This window comes from Loxodonta africana, chromosome 8, assembly GCF_030014295.1.
Source record: "Loxodonta africana isolate mLoxAfr1 chromosome 8, mLoxAfr1.hap2, whole genome shotgun sequence".
In the NCBI taxonomy this organism is placed as follows: domain Eukaryota; kingdom Metazoa; phylum Chordata; class Mammalia; order Proboscidea; family Elephantidae; genus Loxodonta; species Loxodonta africana.
In genome coordinates, this window is record NC_087349.1 from 6,168,983 (window position 1) to 6,186,456 (window position 17,474).

General features: G+C 51.4%; 1 protein-coding gene across 1 annotated transcript in view; it reads right to left on the bottom strand.

The window, feature by feature from the left end:
* Window positions 1-214: 214 nt before the first annotated feature.
* CLCN1 (chloride voltage-gated channel 1) overlaps window positions 215-17,474 on the bottom strand; it is a 36,125-nt gene continuing 18,865 nt past the window's right edge. Inside the window, exons 12-22 of the mRNA XM_064289611.1 lie at window positions 12,716-12,785; window positions 12,412-12,522; window positions 9,598-9,811; window positions 9,252-9,385; window positions 6,776-6,990; window positions 5,736-5,838; window positions 5,379-5,458; window positions 5,116-5,154; window positions 2,049-2,153; window positions 1,155-1,241; window positions 215-804 (exon numbers count right to left, since the gene is read on the bottom strand). Of these exons, the coding sequence (XP_064145681.1) occupies window positions 442-804; window positions 1,155-1,241; window positions 2,049-2,153; window positions 5,116-5,154; window positions 5,379-5,458; window positions 5,736-5,838; window positions 6,776-6,990; window positions 9,252-9,385; window positions 9,598-9,811; window positions 12,412-12,522; window positions 12,716-12,785 (1,521 nt within the window). The 3' untranslated portion in view covers window positions 215-441. The remainder of the gene's footprint in view (window positions 805-1,154; window positions 1,242-2,048; window positions 2,154-5,115; window positions 5,155-5,378; window positions 5,459-5,735; window positions 5,839-6,775; window positions 6,991-9,251; window positions 9,386-9,597; window positions 9,812-12,411; window positions 12,523-12,715; window positions 12,786-17,474) is intronic.

Sequence of the window (17,474 nt, forward strand, 5' to 3'; positions counted from 1 at the left end):
GGTTGGCAGCTGGGGCAAGGTCTGCAGGGACTTATGGGACATGGGGGCTGGGCACAGGTCATTCTGGGCTGTCCCAGAAACTTGGTTCCCCTTGTCCACGTGGCACATGGCACCTGTCTGGCGGTCACCGGACCTCCCTTCCCCTGCCCCATGGACTGGAGAACAAGGAGGCACAGCCAGACAGAGGCTGGACAGGAGCCATGGGAGGTCGGGGGTGTCGGGGAGGCGGCAGAAGCCTCAGGAAGCCCTGTGGAGGGTGGGGTCCTTTTGCTGGGGGCAGGACCCCGTCGGTTTGCGAGGGGATAAAGGCCAAGCGATGACGGGTGCCACGGCCCAGTTCTGTGCCCCCCAAGACTAGCACTACCCCCCTTACAGCTCCCTGAGGAGCCAGGGTAAGGGATGCCCTCCCCCCAGCGATACCCCTGCCTGGGCCCTTGGCGCTCAGAGTGTCAGCTCATCTTCATCCTCCACGTCCGTAGATCGCAGGCTGGGCCCCTGCAGGATGTCGGTCAGCCCCTCCTCGGGCCCCGGGCCCTCCTCCAGCTCCAGCTCCTCCAGCTCCCCCTCACCTCTCAGGGCAGGGCCGGGAGGGGCCTCTGGGGAGGGCGAAGGCATGGGCGACTCTGGGGGGAGAGGATTCGTGGCCCCGAGGACACCAGGTCCGCTATCAGGCAGGCTCCAGCCCTCTGGAGGTGGGGGCGGCCCTCCGGCTGTCTTTTGAATTGAGGTTGTGTTCCGGAAGCTGGCAAGAGGGGGGCGAAGCTGCACCCCAGACTTGGTGTGGCCCTTGATGGCCTTCTGGAGCTAGGGGTTTGGGGGGGAAAGGAGAGAGAGTTCAACATGGAAGGAGAGGATGGGGTGCAGTGAGAGCAGCAGCTGCTGGGAACAAGAGGCAGACTAACGGGAAGGCACAGGAAGACGGGGTGCAAGTAGACGGGGCACCAGGGAGGCAACAGAGGATGGGACAAAGGTGGAGAGAAGAAGAGCTGGCCCTTCCGCCCCTCCTTGTGGCCTCCGGCCTCACTTGGCCCCCAGACACCCCTACACCATACACAGGGACCCCTGACCTGACCCAGTTGGGTAGGACTACCTCTGGGGAAAGCACCCCCTAGAACTGGGGCACATAGGTCTGTCTCTCTGGACGGCCAGCTCACCTCCTCCAATGCCAGCACGCCCCGGAGCTTGCCCATGCTGGTCACGTAGGCGAGGTGCAGGCCCAGGAGCGAGAAGAGCGTGTGGGTCTGCAGAGGGCAGTGGCGGTCAGCACGCAACCCCCCCCCCCACAGAGTCCCCCTGCACCAGTGGTCAGCACACAGCCCCCCCCCCCGCGGTGTCCCCCTGCACCAGTCATCAACACACAGCCGTTCCCAGTGCCCGCTGCACCAGTGGTCAGCACATAGCCCTCCCCCCAGTGTCCCTCTGCACCAATGGTCAGCACAGAGACTCCCCTGTGTCCCCCTTGCACCAGTGGTCAGCGTGTAGTTCCCCCCCGTGTCCTCCTGCACCAATGGTCAGCACACAGTCTCCTCAGTGTCCCTTTTCACCAGTAGTCAGCACACAGACCCCCTAGTGTCCCCCTGAACCAGTGGTCAGCATGCAGTCCCCCCAGTGTCCCCCTGAACCAGTGGTCAGCACACAGCCCTCCCCCAGTGTCCCCCTGCACCAGTGGTCAGCACAGAGACCCCCCCGTGTCCCCCTTGCACGAGTGGTCAGCGTGTAGTTCCCCCCGTGTCCTCCTGCACCAGTGGTCAGCACACAGTCCCCCCCAGTGTCCTCCTGCACCAGTGGTCAGCATACAGTCTTCCCAGCGTCCCTCTGTGCCAGTAGTCAGCACACAGACCCCCCAGTGTCCTCCTGCACCAGTGGTCATCACACAGTCCCCCCCAGTGTCCCCCTGCACCAGTGGTCAGCACACAGCCCTCCCCCCCATAGTATCCCCATGCACCAGTGGTCAGTGCACACAGCTCCTCCTGGGAACCTCTGTGCCGCTGGTCAGCAGTCAGTGCACAGCCCCCGGGGGCCCCCCAGGCGGCAGTCAGCAGGCTTGCCTTGTGCAAGGTAGTCTGCTCCACCAGCTGGAACGGGGACTGGTCGATGCAGCAGCAGTCGAAGCACACAGGCTGGCCCAGCTGCTCCTGCTCCCAGGCTGCCACCTGTGGGCACATGGTGGTCACCGCAGCCCCTGCAGCCTCCTCTTGGCGGTACGTCAGTGTGCACTCAGGTTGCCAGCCGCTCCCCCAAACCCACCCTTACCCTCAGGCATGCCCAACATCTTCCCTCCCTGGGGCCCCACACCCCTGCAACTTCCCACCCATCTGTCTGCCTAAAAACCATTCAAACCAGGCCTCCTTGAGTCAGCTGATGGTGACCCACGTGTGTCAGAGTAGAACTTGGCTCCACAGGGTTTTCAGTGGCTGCTTTTTTAGCAGATCATCAGGCTTTCTTCGGAGGTGCCCCTGGGTGGACTCGAACCACCATTTCGTTAGCCGAGCACGTTCACTCTTTCCATCACCCACTCCTCTCCTATAAAGCCCTCGGCTCAGGCAAGTCGGCAGCTCTCTGTTTCTCCAGCACTGGCCTGTGCTTCCGTCCCTGCCCCCTGAGATCTCCATCCCGGCCCCACCAGCCATCACACTGATTCCCTGACCCCCAGCCAGAGGTGCTTCTTCTCTCTCGGTTCCCCTACACGTCGCTGGCCCCTCTGCTGGCACTGGTCGGCGACCAGCATCCGTCTCACTCTGGCTGCCAGGCACAAAGTCCCCGGGAGTGAGTGTGGCGTGCCATCGATCACTGCGGGTGGTGGCCAAGTCGCACGTCTGTCTGCTACACAGCGGAGCAGGTAGATATTTGCTGGGTTGGAGAACGAACCTGGGTCACATGGAGCTTGATGTGACCTGAGCAAAGCCGTTTCTCTCTGGGACAGAGGCATTTAGGCTCTGAGACGGTGGCCCCAGTCCCCAGGACGCCAGTGTTAGTCCACTGGAGGTCTGGCTTTCACAGATTAAGCTGGCATTTTCTGAAATCCCTTCCAACCGGTCCCTCTGAATGGCGTCGTACTTCATCAATGCTATTCGTCCAGACCCCGACCTGGTCCTCGTGTGGAGCGTGGGTCCACAGCGATGTCCGCCCTCTTCTCCTCCTTGGGTGACGTTGGATTACAAGCACACATTCCCCTGGACTCTCCCCTCCCTGACGTGGCAGGTGCAGCCATTCACAGGTAAGGCTCTGTGTGTGTGCAGCCCCTCGCCAGCCCTGGCCAGGTGGGTCCTGCCCTCTGTCCTCTCCAGGATCACTCCTGGCCTCCCCCAGATCCATTCCATCTTCCCTCAACAACGGTGTAACAACAGTGACAGCAACAATTTCAGCGAACATCCCCACAGCGCCTGCTCGGCGCCCAGCGATATTCTAACCGCTCAGCCTTCCCTGGCCCACTTACTCCTCACAGCCACCCCAACGTCACCTCCAGCTCACAGAAGAAGATTGCTGGTGATCACACGGGGAGTGAGGTGGAGCTGGGCTTTTAGCCTTGCCTGCTGGCTATGGCCCAGGACCCCCAGCTTTGGTTTGAAAAGGCTCAGCAGCGTGACAGACTGAACGCTCATGGCAGCAGATCAAACAGGATCACACTGAGTCTGGCCAGCCACATGGGATTCTGCCAATGTCCCCATGGTGCCATCTTGCTATTGGCAGGGGGGATCGCTTCATCTGGTCTGAAGACAACGCTGTACATACTCTGAACTCTGAGTCCTACTGGACTTATCCTCCAAAGCGCCTCAGTAGATCGCGGGGGGCTGACTTCCTTGGGAAAGACTAAGCTAGGGGGATGTGGTCCTTCTCTTTCATCGCTGACTGCACGGTATTTTCACCCTCATTAAACAGCCTTGTTCGTCATCCAGCTGACTTTCTCCCTTTGGTGTATTTTAAGTCATTATTATTGGTTTTACTGACCTACAGGTTACAGTGGTTAAGACTCAGCTGCTAACTATGAGGTCGGCAGTTCGAATCCACGAGCCGCTCCTTGGAAAACCTATGGGGCAATTCTTGCTCTGTCTTATAGGGTCGGAATGGACAGCAACGGGTTTTGGTTTGGTTTTTTACTGACCTAGCAAGTTGCTCTTTCTGTTGTGGACCATTGGATTCCTGTTTGTGGGCAGAAGGAGTAGTTCTCTTTTTCCTCTGGTCATCAGCTCCACTTTTCTATTAATCACTTATCAGAAATGTGTCTTGAGGTGGCCCTGGGAAGAAGGGGAAGGTTTCCCTTCTGTCACCCACCACGCTTTCCTTCGATCTGGCAGCATTTTAAATCTTCAGTATATATTTATTCTAAACTTGGACTTCTATTCTAACTTTGGGTATCTGTATTGGACATCCAATAAGGTGTTCATTTTAAGATAATACCCACCATGTTTTTCTAAATCGACTACACACTTTGAAAGCTCTACCCTTTCAGCTGCACGGTGAGCCCGCATTTCCTTTCACTAAATGAAATAATTATGAATGGATTTCTCTTGTTCTCTGCACCCCAAGGTGGGGGGGGTCTGACCAGCACTGCCCCTTGCTCCCTTGCCTGTCCCGTGAGCTTGGTGACCCTCTTTTAAGGTGCGGGCCTTTGTCTGAGGAGGCCTGGCTGTCACCACAGGGTTATAACATGTAGCTCTCTTGCCTTGGATCCGTCCACAGCTCAGGGCCTCGTGTCCTGGAACGTCCATTGTCCAGTGCTCAGGGCCTGCTTGACCCTGTGTTGGTCTCTGTGCTTCACGCCCATATTGCCGTGTTTTTGCTCTGGCACCTGGCGCTGTCTAGCTTGGGTGAGGCTCTTCCTTCCTGAACAGCCTCTCCCTGGTCCTGGTCACATTCCACACGAGCTGAGGCCCCACATCTCAGCCACATGCCTTCGGCTGTTTGAGGCTCACACTCTCCCTCCTGGAGTCACGCTGTCCCTGAGATCAGCACCATGCCTCCAGCTCCCAGCGGTGTTCAGCGCTCTCTCACTGCTCTCTACCCTCACACCAACCCCCTGGGCTCACACCCATCCCTAAGCTGGACCGTAGAAGCAGTGCCTTCACTGACAGAAGGCCCCCCCCCCCCCCACAGGCTGCTGCTCCCCTGACATACCTCTTCAGGGGACATGTTATCCACCAAGTCTGCTGAGTCCTGGAGAAGAGAGACAGGTCCAGCTCCTTCCCTACCCTCCCACAGTTCTGGCGACACACCAGCCGCCTCCCAGGGCAGCGCCACAGTGCCTCTCACCCATGGCAGGCCTCCCACAGATCTAACCACCCCCTTGGGGAGTCTCTTCCCCCCTGACTCAAGAACCATGGGCATCTCACTCCTCAAAGACAGGCTCCCTCTCCCCCTGCCACACTCCCTGTGCTCACCTGGATGGCCTTCTTCTTGGCAGGGTGGGTGCGGCCCAGCAGGCAGCGCAGCAAGGATCGGAAGATGGACGGCCTTCTCTCTGGAAGGAAGAAAAGGGAGACAAGCAATACTCCCCATCCTGGGGCACCCTCCATCTTGAGGCATGGCCAGGCTCTGGGTGGCCCTGACTCTGCCCCACAGGACTGCCCTCCATGGCTCCCCCTCTGCAGACACTCTCCCAAGGCCACCCCGCCCCTCCCTGAGAGAGTGACACAAGGAGCAATGCATCAGGACCCCACCCCATGCCTGGCCTCACACCTTATCCCAGCAGTATGCCCTGGTGGAGGTGAGGCGTGCCTGGGGAGGGGGACCTTCACCTGCAGGCTCTGAGTCCTCTGGCTGCTGTTTGTGGCTGGGCAGGGGCCCGTTGGGCTCCTCAGCATACAGCGGGGCCACAGGGAAGGTGGGAGGAGGCGGTGACTGTAAGGAAGAGCAGGAGGCCTGGGTCCCCAGAAGAGGTGGGCAGCCTGGATGTCCTGGGAGACCTACCAGCTCTGTCCTTCCTCCCCATCCAGAATTCCTCTCTCCCCTGGAATTTCCATTGATACCATGGTCCTTGGCCTTACTGCCTCCAGCCCTTGGTCTGGGGCCCTGGGCTCTTTGGACGCAGACCCACAACTTCTGGCTTTCTCAACCATCAGCCTCTCCACCCTCCTCTCGCATTTCACATTTCGGCAGCAGCCCAGCCCCATGATCAGGATGAGGCATGGAAGAGTTGCTGTGGCCTGTGACCACATCACCTCACCCAATCTCCCAGCCCCCCAGCCACCGTCCCTACATCCAACTTGCCAGCCCCCCAGCCACAGTCCCCACACCACAACCTCTCAGCCCCCAACCACAGTCCCTATACCCCAACCTCCTAGGCCCCCAACCATAGTCCCTACACCCCAACCTCCCAGCCCCCCAGACACAGTCCCCACACCCCAACCTCCCAGCCCCCCAACCACAGTCCCTACACCCCAAGCTCCCAGGCCCCCAGCCACAGTCCCTACACCCAACCTGCCAGCCCCCCAGCCACAGTCCCCACACTCCAACCTCTCAGCCCCCAACCACAGTCCCTACACCCCAACCTCCCAGGCCCCCAACCACAGTCCCTACACCCCAACCTCCCAGCTCCCCAACCCCCCAGCCATAATTCCCATACCCTGATCTCCTGGATCCCCTGACAACCAGGTCCCCTCACCCAACCTCCTAGCCCCCCAACCACAGTCCCCGCACCCACCTCCCAGCCCCTCAGCCACAGTCCCCACAACCCAACCTCTCAGCTTCCCTGCTAACCCCTTGCCCCACCTCCTGCCCCTCCCACCTCCGGCCTCGACCCCGCCTTTCTGATTCCCCGCCCTCCACACCCACTTACTTCCGTCCTCCCAGGCAGGTCCTCGTCTTCATCCTCATCCACGAAGGCAAAAGACGCGGGGCGCCCCCCCAGGGCGGCCTTCCCGTCATAGGGCAGCTCCGACAGCTTCCGGGCCATGTCCTGGGCAGCCCGAAGACGCCGCTCAGCGCTCAGGTGCCGCTGCAGCAGGGCCTGCAGCTCTGACCGCTCCACAGAGCCCAGCAGGATCATGGACTCTGGGGAAACAGGCTCTCCCTGAGGTCTGACCACCCAAAGCTCTGCAACGCGTAGTGGCATCAGCGTGGGCAGGTCAGACCCGGCAGCCCCTGGTCTCAAACCAAACCAAACTGAACCGCTCCCTGGGTGTTGATTCTGACTCACAGCGATCCCATGTGTCACAGAGCAGAACTGCTCCCTAGGGTTTTCTTGGCTGTAGTCTTTACAGAAGCAAATTGCCAGGTCTTTGTCTGCCACCGTGGGTGGTTTGAAATAGCCAACCCTTCCATTAGTTGTTTTCAGTTGCCATCAAGTCGATTCTGACTCATGGTGACCCCATGGGTGCAGAGTAGAACTGCTCCTTAGGGTTTTCAAGGCCATGACCTCTTGGTGGGTTCAAACTCCCAACCTTTCAGCTAGTACCAAAAAAAAAAAAAAAAAAAGTCCTTTGCCATCAAGTCGATTCTGACTAACAGTGACCCTATAGGACAGAGTAGAACTGCTCCATAGGGTTTCCAAGGAGCAGCTGGTGGATTCAAACTGCCAACCTTTTGGTTAGCAACCAAACTCTTAACCACAGCACAACCAAGGCTTGTTTGCACCACCTGGGGACCCACCTAAGCTTTGACCCTCCCTCCCTGAAAACCCCTTTCAAAAACCTTCCAGGTTTTTTCATTTCACCCATTTAGTATTAAGGCCCAATTGGTAGTGCACTAATTAGCACTTATTTTGATCCAGCCCTTATATAGCCTATTTGTAAACAGGTGAGCCCAGTATTAAAACAGGCAAATCAACCCTGTCCAAATAAAAAGAAACATCAAACACCATTTGTGTGAACTGAAACGTGAGCAGGCTGGAAAGGGTCTACCAGCGGTACACTCTGCCTCTTCCATCCTGGAAGGAGCTGAAAGAGGGACTCCTCCAAGCAGTTGTTCTCAACCTTTTGTGTCTGATGTTCTGTCAAACAAAGAACCTGGGTCCTTTCAGTGTATAAGTGAAATGCCTACGTTTCCTGGGAAGGTCTTCTCTATAAGTTTGTAGAAATTCTGGTACTACGATGAATATTTCATCAAGCTTCAAGGACATAAACCTGCAGCAGTGTTGTTGAGATATACCACACTGCTCAGTTTAGTCGATATTATGAAAACCCTGTGCCTTCTTGGCCGGCACTACTTTAGAAGGGTCTGGGCTCCAGGAAGACATTTAGAACAAATCTATCATGACCAGTTTGGATACCCTGAGTTCCTGAAATCAGAATTAACTATTTTACTGGCACCAAATGGCCTTACCTGATTTTTCTCCATTATACAAGCTCAAGCATCAGGCACATATTTATCCACTCACTATCTACTGAATCCTATAAAGAGGCACTTTGGGAAATACAGAAGTCACAGCCTCTACCCCAAGGAGCTCCCAGTCTATAGAGGGGGACAAGATGTAAATATATAAACCATACAAGAAATAGTACCAAGCAGGGTGAGGGGTTGAAGATGAGCAGAAAGGACAGTGGAGGAAGAGAGGTGTGAAATCTCTGTCTACTAGAAGAGCCCGCCTTCCTGTGGGGAACAGTTTCATCTCCTCAGTGGTTTAAGCTGGACGTTAAAGAGTGAGTATTGCTTCAGCTGGAGCCCTGGTGATGCAGCAGTTCAGAGTCTCTAACAGTCAGGACACTGTTAGTCAGGAGATGAAAGGTCAGCAGTTCGAATCTACCAATCACTCCTTGGAAACCCTATGGGGCAGTTCTGCTCTGTCCTTTAGTTCACTGTGAGTCGGAATCAACTCCACAGCAACAGGTTTTTGGTTAGCTTCAGCTTAGGAGTCTCCAGGTAGCTCAAATGGTTAATAGGCACAATTGTTAACCAAAAGGTTGGTAGTTCAAGTCCACCCGGAAGCACCTTGGAAGAAAGGCCTCACGATCTACTTCGAAAAAACCAGTGATTGAAAGCCCCGTGGAGCACAGTTCTACTCTGACACACGTGGGGTGCCATGAGTTGGGGTCAACCAGACGGCAGTTGATCACGTACTGCTGTACTTCAGCTAAGCAGCAGAGGGAACCACAGAAGGGGCCACAGATTTATTTCGTTGTCTTCTTGTGTGTGTGATATGGCACTATATTTCTTTCTCGAGGGTGGGCAAGTCCCCTGAGGAGCACAGGCTGGGCCTCCATTAGTTGATCAGTGGCCCCTAAGGACAGCTGTATGTACCACAGTGCCCCCTTGACCTCTGTGTAACCCTCGTTCGGGTCCCTCACTTGGGAGGCTCCATCCTACCTCCCACTGACCTTTTGAGTCAACCAGTGGTAAAGTCTTAACTGTGGTTGTCTGGAGCAGGTTTTGTAACTCGCCGTAAGTACAAGAAGCTGAAACAAACTTCACGTCACGCACCATGATGTCCTCAACAAAGATTGTAAATTTGCTACGGAGGGAGAAAGCACGGCAATGAGCCCCACCATGGTCCTCACTGCCCTTTCCCCTTCTGCTTTAAGGTCGGCCATGCATATGACCATTCATGGGAATAGGAAACCAAATAGAGCATGGTGTTTCCAGATGTGACGCCAACCCCCGGCCCAACCCAGAGCCTCCCTCGCCCACCACTAGCCCTGAGCTCCTCCAGCTGCCACTCCTGACCTGAGCTGGTTCCAACCCAGGTCTGGCAGGTAGGGCAGCTTCTTGACCTGGATGATGCTGTCGTAGAGGGACGGCTGCAGGCTCTGTGCCACCATGTTGGCCAAGATAACGGCCACCATCATGGGCAGGATGTGAGCAATCTGACCCGTCAGTTCAAAGCAGATCACAGCCGTGGAGACGGTGTGGGACACAGCACCTGTCAGCGCGGCTGCCCCTGGAACAAGACACAGGCCACGCTGGTGGGCCAGGGCGGCTGTGCTTGGGTGAGGACACACAGGGAGTGATGCGGAGGACGGATGTGGGAAAGCATGTCCCTGTCTGTGCCAACACTGCTGAGATGGCAATGGGTCAAGAGCAGGGACTAGATGCTGAACAGCTAGAAAATAGCAGCTTTGATCTATTCTATGACCTTCAGCAAGTCACAGAATCCCATGTGTGCCAAAACCTTCATTTGTAAAATGAAAACAGGGATGTCCACTCCGTTCCTCACTTTTCAGAGTTTGGATTGCTCTTAACTGAATACTTTAAAACTCAGTCTGGGTGTTTTACCTTGGGCCTCAGATCTCAACACCAGCAATAATGACTAAATAGTGTGAAAACCCAAGAACTGTGCTGTGGGCATGGAGCACTGAGGCCTGGTCAGGCTCTGAGTCTGCTATTCTCAACCATACAAGAAGAGATGCATGCCTCTAAAGCCCCAGGCTCTCCTCTGCAAGGCCAATGGGGTCAACCCAGTGATCTCCAAGGCACTTGTAGATCTAAAATTTTACCATTCTATAAGCTCTTCAAAGATAGGCTCTGCCTCACTTTTTTGTGTTTCTCTTTCCCCATTAGCCAAAATAGCCCCTGTGACTGGCGTAAACCAAAAGCTAAGAAGTTTCCTGAATACAACCAAACACTTCAAAGGACAGAGTAGCAGGGGCTAGGGTCTGGGAACCACGGTTTCGGGGGACACCTAGGTCAGTTGGCGTAACAAAGTTTATTATGAAAATGTTCTTCATCCCACTTTGGTTGAGTGGCATCTGAGGTCTTAAAAGCTTGTGAGCAGCCATCTAAGATGTATCAATTGGTCCCAACCAACTTGGAGCAAAGGAGAATGAAGAACACCAAAGACACCAGGAAAATATTAGCCCAAGAGACAAAACCAAAAAACCAAACCAAACCCAGTGCCATCGAGTCGATTCCAACTCATAGCAGCCCTATAGGATAGAGTAGAACTGCCCCTTAGAGTTTCCAAGGAGCACCTGGCGGATTCAACTGCTGACCCTTTGGTTAGCAGCCGTAGCACTTAACCACTACACCACCAGGGTTTCCCAAGAGACAAAAGGGCAACATAAATCTGAGACTCAGCCTGAGACCAGAAGAACTAGATGGTGCACGGCTACCAAAAAAGACCTCCCTGACAGGGAGCATAATAGTTTCTGATGGGACGCAAGAAAGGTGTGGAACAGAACTGAAATTCACATAAAAAGATCAGACTTAATGGTCTGACTGAGCCTGGAGGAATCCCCAAAGCCATGGCCCCCGGATGCTATGTTAACCCAGAACTAAAATCATTCCCGAAGACCACTCTTCAGACAAAGATTAGGCCAAACTATAAAATATAAAATAATACCCATGAAGGGTGTGCTTCTTAGTTCAAGCAGAACCAAAGAGGTGGTTCCTGTTCAGAGGCAGGATGGAAAGGCAGGAAAGAATAGGAGCTGGTTGGAGGGACACGGGAAACCCAAGGCGGAAAGAGGGAGTGTGCTATCACATTGTAGGGATTGCAACTAGTGTCACATGACAATATGTGTATAAAATTTTGTATGAGAGATTAACTTGAGTTGTAAACTTTCACCTAAAGTACAATTAAAAGAAGAAAAAAAAATAGCTCCTGTGTATTAGCTACATTTCTTACTTAAATATGGGTGAGATCGCCTATGGGGAAAGATGCTGGGAAGGTGTGCATGAAACAGATCAAAGAAGGGTCACAAAAGGGAGGTACTGGGAGAGATGGCATCCCTGGAAGATAAGCACAATCTACTTCAGGACTTGAACTATCATAGGACACGTGTACGTAGTGAGGGTGGGGAGAGAGACTGGAGAGGCATGAAGATGAAGAAGACTGACATGAAAGAGGCTTTGAAGAAAGAGCTGTGATGGGGATAGGGTCTCCATTGAGCTATGAAGCTGGGTAGTGCTTCCATCTCCTAGGGAGGCACGGCCTTAGGAGTTACTGAAGGTTGAGAGGGAGGGAAGGAGGAAGGAGGGATGATAATTGGGGGGTTATATTGGTCTCTGTGCTAGACAGGGCTCCTGGTTGGATGGGACAATAGATTTAAGGAAGCAGGGTTATCGTAGACTCTCAGAACATCAGGCTGTAAGGTATCTCAGGAGTCATTTCAGAATAAAGAAATGAAGGCCCAGGAAGGCAGAGAAATAGCTCCATGGCCATCTTGGTGACCAGTGGCCACCCAGGTGATAAGTCCAAAGCCCTGAGTCCCCATCAATGCTAGCTTATCTGCAGGTCGGGGTGTCTGAGCCAGTCTCCAGCCTTGTTGTTTCCATGAGTCTTAGGAAGAACAGAAAAAACCCTCACCAGACACCCAGACATAATCCTAGGTGTTTTCATCCTTATTATCACATCTGATCCCCATGAGGCTCAAAGAAGTTCAGTAACAGTTAATGAGAGTCAGAGCCAAGGGTTCCTTATGTGGGTAAGAGTTGAATTAAAACTATTTTGTGTAGCCTGGAATGATGATTTCAAGAGCAAGCATAAGTGTGGGGAGTGTGATCCTCAATGTTTCATTACTGGGGGTGAGAGCATCTCACCAATCACTGCATAGCCCCCAGGAAGGATCTTGTAGACGACGTCATCAAATAAGATGCCCTCAGGAAACAGCATGGCCATCAACTCCCCTACCAGCCTTCCAAAGGCAGCTCCTGGAGGGAAACAACAGGACAGAAGGTGTCAAGTGAGCTAAGTTCCCCACCCTGTAGGTTTTCAGAGCTAAGCCAACCCCCCTGTGGGTGCTAAAACCAAATACAAACCCACAGCATCCCAAGCCTTCCCTTATCCTCCCAGGGCCCCAGTTTGCATCAATTATTCAGATTCCAGGCTCCCATCAGAACTTACCCAGCACAAACACAGGCATGAAGCCTCCACAGGGTATGGGCATCGTGGTTGCCACGATGGACATCCAGAACTGGGGCACAAAGAAACATCAGACACCCTCTCTACACCCCAACACACACACATGTACACACACATACACACACACACACACACACTCAACTCTCTCCCACTGCCTTCCCCCCATCTTGCTTCTAGAGTCACTGAAACCTTGGAACAGCTCATCCTTCTTGAAGTCACCCTTCCTTCAGAACCAAAAACATGGCGCCCTCGGGCCAAGAGGTCACCTTGCAGATGGCTGGTTCAAGTCCCTCCTGCTTTGAGTAACTATATTGGCCTCCAGGCTATCTGGGACAAGAGGTGGGGCCCCAGAAGACTCCTGTTCACTGCTCCAGAAAGACCCTAGCCCACTGGGCCCACTTAGCCCAGAAAGCTCCCCTAGGCAGATCATCCTGACACACTCCAAGTAGGGGGATACCTTTTCCTGGCCAGTGTTGTTTCAGAAAAGGAGCACCAGTGAGCAGACATCTTCAAGGCTTCGTGACTTAGTCTGTGACTACTAGTCATTTACAAGGCTTCCTATATGTGAGCCTCACAGGGGAACCTAGAGTGAAGACTGGCCTGCCTGAGCCATGCCCTTTTCATCCATCACTTTAAAAACACAGAATCCAAAGTCTGTCCTAGCCACGTGGAAGGGCAAACTGAGAGAGCAGGCAAGTCAGAGAGTGTGCTAGAAAAGACCTCCAAGTCCAGCTCTGTGAGGGAGTATTCCAGTAGAAATGGGGCTATTTTAGTGAAAGCAGTATGTACGTTCTGTCACAAAGAACAAAAAAGAATTGAGAAATAGCATGGAAAAGGAATAGTGGTTGAACTTTTGAAATGTCTGTAAAAGGAATAAAAGTGTTTTATATACGTGTGTATGTGTGTATGAGTATATATATAAGCAGTAATTTTATATATCACTTCTAAAATAAGTAAGCAAATCTTAGCTGTCTCAAACTAATAAGGAGCAAGATGGTAGCTGCTAAAGGTCAGAACAAAAAGCCGAGATCAAAGAATTCACATTTTAGAAATGACACCAATTGCATTGGAAGCTAATGAAAAATAAGTGGTTTGATTTTCTGAATCTCCGGAAGACTGCCCTCCCTAGCAAGGCTGGACTCAGGGGCAGCGACTGAGACCCTGAGAGCTCCACCCCAGAGGCTCTGAGATCAGCAGACCCCGTGCTTATTCACGGCAGGGTAGGACTATGCAGGACATCAGCCAGCAGGTTCATGTCCAAAAGGAAGAGAATGCAGACTGAGAATTCCCTGAGGGAAGACAGGGATCTTGGTATCCCTGTCTCTCTCTGCACCGGCACAGTGTTCAACTAAGGTAGGTGGAGGGAGGGAGGTGGGTAGGTAGGTATATAGATAAGAAGGAAAGAAGGTAGGTAGGTAGGTAGGCTCACCAACTACTACACATGCAAAGCAGAAAAAGCTTCTCAGAGCTAACGTTGGCTATACATCCACTGGCGATGTTCATCTTGGGGTGGAGGCCTTATTTAAATGCAGATGGCTGACAACATTGGGGGCTGCTGCATCAGTCCGTCTGGAGTTGGGGCTCAGACAGTTGTCACCTAACCACTTCTTAAGTAATTCTGACATGCAGCATAGTTGGAGACCCCTTGAATTGTTCACACCACCTCTTTGGAATGAAGACATGACTGCCGTAAGGGATTTTGCAGGCTCAAGCTAGTCTGAAAGCCCCAGTAAGACAAATCATAGGTGATGGATAGACCAAATTTCTGAGGGAGAAGTTTAGATTATCCTCCAAGACACAGGTCAAGCAGCGTCAGGATGAGTGGGCATGGAAGTGGCTGACTCCTGTAGCACCAAGGATGAAACATGAGATTAGCAAACTCTTACAGTTATTGGCACACAACAGAGTAGATCCAGAAGCAACGTAAATGGTGTGGAACATCAGTGTTTGCCAGGGTCTTAAACACTTGACTCTGGAGAAGCCAGGAAATGAGGGGGCCATGATCAGATCACGTGCCACTCTCCTGGGACCCTTCACAAGAAGGACGCCAAAACGCAACGAGGATCAGGAAAAAAGATGTCCACAGAGCCTCAGGCTGGACTGAGAATGTAATGGTATCAGGTGATAATGCTAGGCTTGGTAAGAGGGAGAGTGAGGAGTTGGAATTGTATTCATTGTACAAGGCTCTTAATGATACTTTCCATGGATTTAGACTGAGGAAGACAGACGTTCCCTTCATCAATATGTAAGAGTCAAACTGAGAACTTCATCTGCCAGAATCTGCCCAAATCAGACCATGGAAACAACATGCCCAGTCACCTCTATATTTTTGCTTGGTTATCTATCCCAGTGCCTTCACTTTGGAACAAATGAGACATGGTTATGTGTCCAGTAATAGAACAGTGAATGTGCTGGGAGGTAGTGATAATGAGGCCACCAGCAGGGATTTGTACAACAGTTTTCTATTTACAAATATTACAGAATATTATTGGCCTGCTGTAAACTGCTGGGTTTGGAAATAAAGCCCCGGAAGTATGAGTTTCTTTTCCCAATACACTTATGATTTAAACATCATCAAGGATGTAATTCATGAGAAATTAGAGATGGTGACATACAGTGGAATCCTTCTACATCACACATGACAGTTTTTCAGAATAAACTTGCATCCATGCAGTAGGATCCAGGTACATATTGCAGGGGCAAAGGGAGTGAGGTGTGGGAGAATTGTTGAAAAATATACAGTATTTGTTTCTCTGAGCCTTTTCAAAAGCTTGACATTTTCAAAGTATATTGATAGCAAGTTGCCATACAGCTCGGTCCAGAGAACTATTAGAAAAACCTTGTTATCATCACTGGATGATAAATTCTGAAATGCCATCAAGACTTGGATCTGGGTTAGTACATTCAGTAAGTGATTCTGTTGTTGTTCTTTTTGTTAGGCACCATAGAGTTGGTTCCGACTTATAGCGACCCTATGTACCACAGAACGAAACACTGACCAGTCCTGCACCATGCTCACAATTGTTGTAATGCTTGAGCCCACTGTTGCAGCCACTGTGTCAATTCACCTCGTTGAAGGTCTTCCTTTTTTCCCCTGACCCTGTATTTTGCCAAGCATGATGTCCTTCTCCAAGGACTGATCCTTCCTGACAACATGTCCAAAATACGTGAGATGAAGTCTTGCCATCCTTGCCTCTAAGGAGCATTCTGCTTGCACTTCTTCCAAAACAGATTTGTTCATTCCTTTGGCAGTCCATGGTATATTCAATATTCTTCACCAACACCACAATTCAAAGGCATCCATTCTTCTTTGGTCTTCCTTATTCATTGTCCAGCTTTCACATGCATGAGATTGAAAATACCATGGCTTGGGTCAGTCTCACCTTAGTCTTCAAGGTGACATCGTTGCTTTTCAACACGTTAAAGAGGTCCTTTGCAGCATATTTGCCCAATGCAATGTGTCTTTTGATTTCTTGACTGCTGCTTCCATGAGTGTTGATTGTGGATCCAAGTAAAATGAAATCCTTGACAACTTCAATCTTTTCTCCATTTATCATGATGTTGCTTATTGGCCCAGTTGTGAGGATTTTTGTTTTCCTTGTGTTGAAGTGTAATCCATACTGAAGGCTGTGGTCTTTGATCTTCTTCAGTAAGTGCTTCAAGTCCTCTTCACTTTCAGCAAGCAAGGTTGTGTCATTTGTATAACGCAGGTTGTTAATGAGTCTTCCTCCAATCCTATTGCCCCATTCTTCTTCATATAGTCCAGCTTCTAATATTATTTGCTCAGCATACAGATTGAATAGGTATGGTGAAAGGATACAACCCTGATGCACACCCTTCCTGACTTTAAACCACCCAGTAACCCCTTGTTCTGTCCGAACAACTTTCTTCATCTATATACAGCCTCCTCATGAGCACAATTAAATGTTCTGGAATTCCCATTCTTTGAAATATTATCCATAGTTTGTTATGATCCACACAGTCAAATGCCTTTGCATAGTCAATAAAACATGGGTAAACATCCTTCTGGTATTCTCTGCTTTCAGCCAGGATCCATCTGATATCAGCAATGATATCCCTGGTTCCACGTCCTCTTCTGAATCCAGCCTGAATTTCTGGCAGTTCCTTGTTGATACACTGCTGCAGCCATTTTGAATGATCTTCAGCTAAATTTTGCTTGCTTGTGATATTAATGCTATTGTTCGATAAGTTCTGCATTCCCTTGGATCACCTATCTTGGGAATAGGCATAAATATGGATCCCTTCCAGTCGGTTGCCCAGGTAGCTGTCTTCCAAATTTCTTGGCACAGACCAGTGAGCACTTTCAGCACTGTATCTGTTTGTTGAAACATCTCAATTGATATTCTATCATTTCCTGGAGGCTTTTTTTTTTTTTTTTTACCAGTGCCTTCAGTGCAGCTTGAATTTCTTCCTTTAGTACCACTGGTTCCTGATCATACACTACCTCTTGAAATGGTTGAACACTGACCAATTCTTTTTGGTATAATGACTCTGTGTAATCTTTCCATCTTCTTTTGATGTTTCCTGTGTCATTTAATACTTTCCTCATTGAATCCTTCACTACTGCAACTCGAGGCTTGAATTGCAACTCTTTGCATATATCATTATAATACTTCATCTACTTGAGCTGCCCTTTGAAATCTTCTGTTCAGTTCTTTTACTTCATCATTTCTACCTTTTGCTTTAGCTACTCTATATTCAAGGGCAAGTTTCAGAGTCT